Source organism: Microtus ochrogaster, chromosome 7 (genome assembly GCF_000317375.1).
Source record: "Microtus ochrogaster isolate Prairie Vole_2 chromosome 7, MicOch1.0, whole genome shotgun sequence".
Taxonomy (NCBI): domain Eukaryota; kingdom Metazoa; phylum Chordata; class Mammalia; order Rodentia; family Cricetidae; genus Microtus; species Microtus ochrogaster.
In genome coordinates, this window is record NC_022014.1 from 82638485 (window position 1) to 82643323 (window position 4839).

The 4839-nt window shown below is 51.3% G+C and overlaps 1 protein-coding gene across 2 annotated transcripts in view; it reads left to right on the forward strand.

Annotated features, from left to right (window-relative positions):
* The window catches only part of Endov (endonuclease V), a 16875-nt gene that overhangs the window by 1690 nt on the left and 10346 nt on the right, over positions 1-4839 (forward strand). For both annotated transcript variants that reach the window (XM_026780833.1, XM_005350835.3), the window contains exon 2: positions 4662-4796. In XM_026780833.1, the coding sequence (XP_026636634.1) occupies positions 4683-4796 (114 nt within the window). In that variant the 5' untranslated portion in view covers positions 4662-4682. The remainder of the gene's footprint in view (positions 1-4661; positions 4797-4839) is intronic.

Consider the following 4839-nt stretch of genomic DNA (forward strand, 5'->3'; position numbering starts at 1 on the left):
GTGGTTCATCCACACTCAGCATCTCAGGAAGCCTTGGCCACACCCCAGCCTTAGCAGTCCCATCACCTCTCCTCCAGACTCTGGCTTTGTGCCTTCCCCTGATGGCCTCCAAGTTCCAGCTCAACACAGATGCAGAGTACCTACCATGCGGAGCGGGGTGTGTAGTGAGAAGGACCTGGGGCTCATGTCCCTATGTTCTCTAAGAGTGCGGGGTAAGAGCAGAGACGCCAGCACTAGGTGCCTCCTGTGGATACTCTGGGTCTCTGTCCCCACCCTACCCCTTGGGCCTCTTTGTCCGTCTGACCTCGTGAGAAAGGTCGTCCTGGTTAGTTTTTATCGTCACCTCAACATAATCTAGTGTCACCTTGGGAGGTAGAAGAATTGCTTCAATCAGATTGACCTGTGGCCATGTCTGTAAGAGATTGTCTTGACCGATTATTGAGGTGAGGGCCCAGCCCACTGTGGGCAGCACTGTCCCTAGGCAGATGGGCCTGGACTGAAAAGGGCTGAATGAGCCAGGAAGCAGCATCCTCCATGACTCTGCTTCAGTTCACACTTGAGTTCCCACTCTGGCTTCCCTCAGTGGCGAACTGTGACTTGAAGGTGTAAGGTGAAATCAGCCCTTTGCTCCCCAAGTTGCTTCGGGCTGAGCATTTTATCAGAGCAACAGAAGGCAATGGCATTAACGCCAACCCTTAACGTGTGTAAGTTGTGTGGGAAGCAGCTGGCACAGAATTCCGTCTTCAGCTCCCCCCTGCAGACTTCAACACCCTGACTCGAGGCCCTAAGCCCTATTCAGGGCACATGCTGTCATATTTGCCTCCCGTGTGGAGCCCACCAGGCAGGGTTCCATCTTCCCTCCCTGAGGGTTCTCTGGGGTGGTGGTATTACACAGGTGAGTTGTAACCCAGCGCTGAGCAGAGCCCCTGTGCCTGAGCATCCAGTTAGCATTTGCTTCTTGTAGTCTTAAGTCAGGGATGGGTATTGGAAGAGTGTGGCCGGGTGTTTCCCAGTTGCTTGACTATGGCTCACCTGGAAGTGTGTGGGGCTGTTGATTGCATAGGCACGCTCCTGAAGGATGTAGATCCATGGTTACCTGAGCACATCAGTTACTTAGACATGACAGAACTACTTAAGGATTTATTTTGCTCATGGTTTGAGGTTCAGTCCCCTGTGGCAGGAGCATGAGGCTGCTTGTTCACAGTAAGCAAGAAGCAGAGAATATGGAACTTTGTTGTTTAGCGCTTGCTCTCTATTCGGTTCCAGACCCAGACCATGGAATGGTGCCACCCACTTTCAGGGTGGATTTTTCTTCATGAGTTGCTCCTCACCGAAAACATTCTCACAGATGTACCCAGAGGTTGTCTCCTGCATGATATTTTATTATTTATGTGTGTGTGTATTTTGTCTATGTGTATGTCTGTGAACTATGTACACCCCTGATGTCCACGGAGGCCTGACATCCATGGAAGTCAGAAGAGGGTGTTTGATTCCTGGAACTGGAGTTATAGAACATTGTGGTTGTGAGCCTCCGTGTGGGTGATGAGAGTTGAACCCAGGACCTCTGGAAAAGCAGCCAGTGCTCAGAGCCATTAAGCTATCTCTCCAGCCCCTCGTAAGGAATTCTAAGTCTAACCAGAGTTGATCATCACACTAAAGCTAAGCATGGTTTGCATGGGTTGTAGCTGCTGTCTAGGACCAGGATGATGTGTGGGGTGGAGGAAATGGTCTAAACTCAGGGTATGGGGCTGGAGAGATTGCTCAGCGGTTAAGAGCACTTGCTTTTACAGACGACCTGGGCTCAGTACTCAGCACCCACGTGGCATCTCACAGCTGTCTGTAACTCCATTTCTAGGGGATTCCATGGCCCTCTCTGGCCTTCATGGGCACCACACACATGATATGTTTATAGACATGCACACAAAACACTCAATAAATATATATTTAAAATTAGATTAGAATGATAGTGAAAGCCTCAAAACTCACTGACTCACACGCTTTCCCGAGTTTTGTAAAATGTAAAGAGTATCGCACTAATGCTGCTAAACACAGTTCCAGAGCCACAGCCCATTTCCTGGGGAAAGCCGTTCCCACAGTCGGTTTCCCATAAGCAAAGCTTGGTTGGAGAATTAACAGTCCACCTTTATAGTCAGGAGTTCTTTACTTAGCGTTCTTGACAGGTGGCAGCCTTATGGGACAGCCCCCACATACACAGCTGGCCTTCTGTAGCCAGCCTGTCCTTTTCCACAGGAAGAAGAGACTTCTCTGTCATTCGCTCATCGTCCACACAGCACACATAGAAGGAAGGTGCCTTCCCCGCCCTTCTACTCTTGGCTCCTTCCTGTTTGCTGTATCCTGAATACCACTGTAGCTTATGCTGCCTCATTTGCTGGTGGCCCCTAGTGATGCTGTCAGCAGGGTCCATCTTCTGCACCTCGAACCTGGAGCTCAACACAGTCCAGCAATTAGAGTCCACCCCAGTGCAATTAGGCTCGTGGATCCATCTCAGATCAAACACGTATTTGTCAAAGTGCAGCTTAAGACACTGATAGCGGCCAGGCAGTGGTAGCTCAAAGCTTTAATCCCAGCACTTGGGAGGTAGAGACAGGTGGATCTCTGAGTTTGAGGCCAGCCTGGTCTATAGAGCAAGTTCCAGGACAGGCTCCAAAGCTACAGAGAAACCCTGTCACACACACACACCCAAAAAAGGCACACTGTTAACACTTTCTCTTAATTATTTTTCGATATTACACTGTAGTTACAAAATTTCCCCTTCCTTGTCCTCCCTCCAGGCCCTCCCATCTCTCTTTTCCGCTCTCTGTATAATGTTACATTTTATGTGTATGATTCAGGGTTTGCCCATGGGTGTGCTCTTCCCTGGAGAAGACTGTCTCCTGCTCTCAGTGCTCCTCAGTTGCCTGCAGTTCTTGGTCTAGGGTTGAGGCCACAGCTTTCCCCATCCAAGTTAGCGTGTCCATTGGTGTCGTTCATGTTCAGGTCACTTAGGCAGCCATGATGGTGAGAATTCAGGGCTCCAGCTTCTGGCATTTCTAGGAGACACAGTCTCCTAGGTGCAGGAGCGTGTTGTAGGTCCCAGAGCCCTAGGTGCAGGAGCGTGTTGTAGGTCCCAGAGCCCTAGGTGCAGGAGTGTGTTGTAGGTCCCAGAGCCCTAGGTGCAGGAGCATGTTGCAGGTCCCAGAGCCCTAGGTGCAGGAACGCAGTGCAGATGTATCTGTTGGTTGGGACTGGGATTGTGATCAGTTGTGCTTTTCTTTTTTTTAAATATTTATTTATTATGTATACAATATTCTGTCTGTATGCCTGAAGGCCAGAAGAGGGCGCCAGACCTCTTTACAGATGGTTGTGAGCCACCATGTGGTTGCTGGGAATTGAACTCAGGACCTTTGGAAGAGCAGGCAATGCTCTTAACCACTGAGCCATCTCTCCAGCCCCAGTTGTGCTTTTCTATAGTGGTCTCCATCTGTTGCTGGCCGAGTCAGAATCTGAGTGAATGCCCCACTTGGAGCCATTGTTGAAAATGTTAGGAGTCCAAGCCCCATCACCCACCAATAGCCACTTCTCTAGGTGCACTTGGGTCCATGGGAATTGTGATCTGGACGTTCTCATCAAGAGCCTGGGCCGTGGAAGGTTCTGGAGAACATGGACACATGGACACAGTAGGAGTGGGCCTCCAGGGCAGGCCAGTGAGTCTTGTGCTGTGTGCAGAGCCCTATCCTGAGCCGCATAGTGCTCCGTTGGGTTTTAGCTGGCTGCCTTCTGGTGCCCATAGGGGCTTTTAGTTTGGAAACTAGTGTTTTTGCTAGAGAAGACCTAAGAAAGGGAGCTGCTCTTTATGAAGCGCTCTGGGGTCTCCCGTTTCCTCATAGAATGCACAAGGGCCACTGTCCTGAGTGCCCTACAGTGATGTATCAGGTTCAGTCTGTTTGTCTTCCTGAGCCCCCACTCTCTGGGGCTCTTGTTTTTGCGGCTTCCCTGACTCTGCAGGCTCCTGTCCTACTTGCCTGGCCTTTCCCCATGGTCCTTCTGAGGTGAACAGCCCAGGTCCACAGCCTACTCTTTCGGAGCCTTCTGCTCTGAGCCTCCAACATCCATGCAGGTGGTCAGTTCACGCTGACAAGGAATGAGTCAGGAGTATGAGGGGAGGTAGGCCTGAGGCTGGCCATCACCTCAGCCAAGCTCGTGAAAGAGATGAGACAGGGGTGATGGTGCTCCTCATCCACACTACAGCCTACAGGTGTTCCCGTGTGCACTAGGTCACGGGGTCCTCATCCACACTACAGCCTACAGGTGTTCCCGTGTACACTAGGTCACGGGGGTCCTCATCCACACTACAGCCTACAGGTGTTCCTACAGGTGTTCCTACAGGTGTTCCCACAGGTGTTCCCACAGGTGTTCCCGTGTACACTAGGTCACGGGTCCTCATCCATGCCAGGTCCCAAGCAAGTACCTGTAGGATGAAATTTAAGTTGACTCCTCGCCACCCAGTTGCAGGTGAATCATTTTGTCCCAACTTTCAAACCTGGTCTCATCCTGGCCATAGGTGAGGCTGCCATGGGAGCCATGGGTAGGAGGCAGAGGGATGAAGTGGAACAGGTGGTTGTACCCAGTGTCCAACCTGTACCTATGGGCCTTGCTGTCAGGTGGTATATGAGGACAGCCGCATGGTTCGCCTGAAGGCCCCCTATGTGTCAGGCTTCCTGGCTTTCCGAGAGGTACCCTTCCTGGTGGAGTTGGTACAGCGGCTGCAGGAGAAGGAACCAGACTTCATGCCCCAGGTAGGTGCTTCCTAAGGTCAGAGAACTTCTTGGCTTGTGGTAG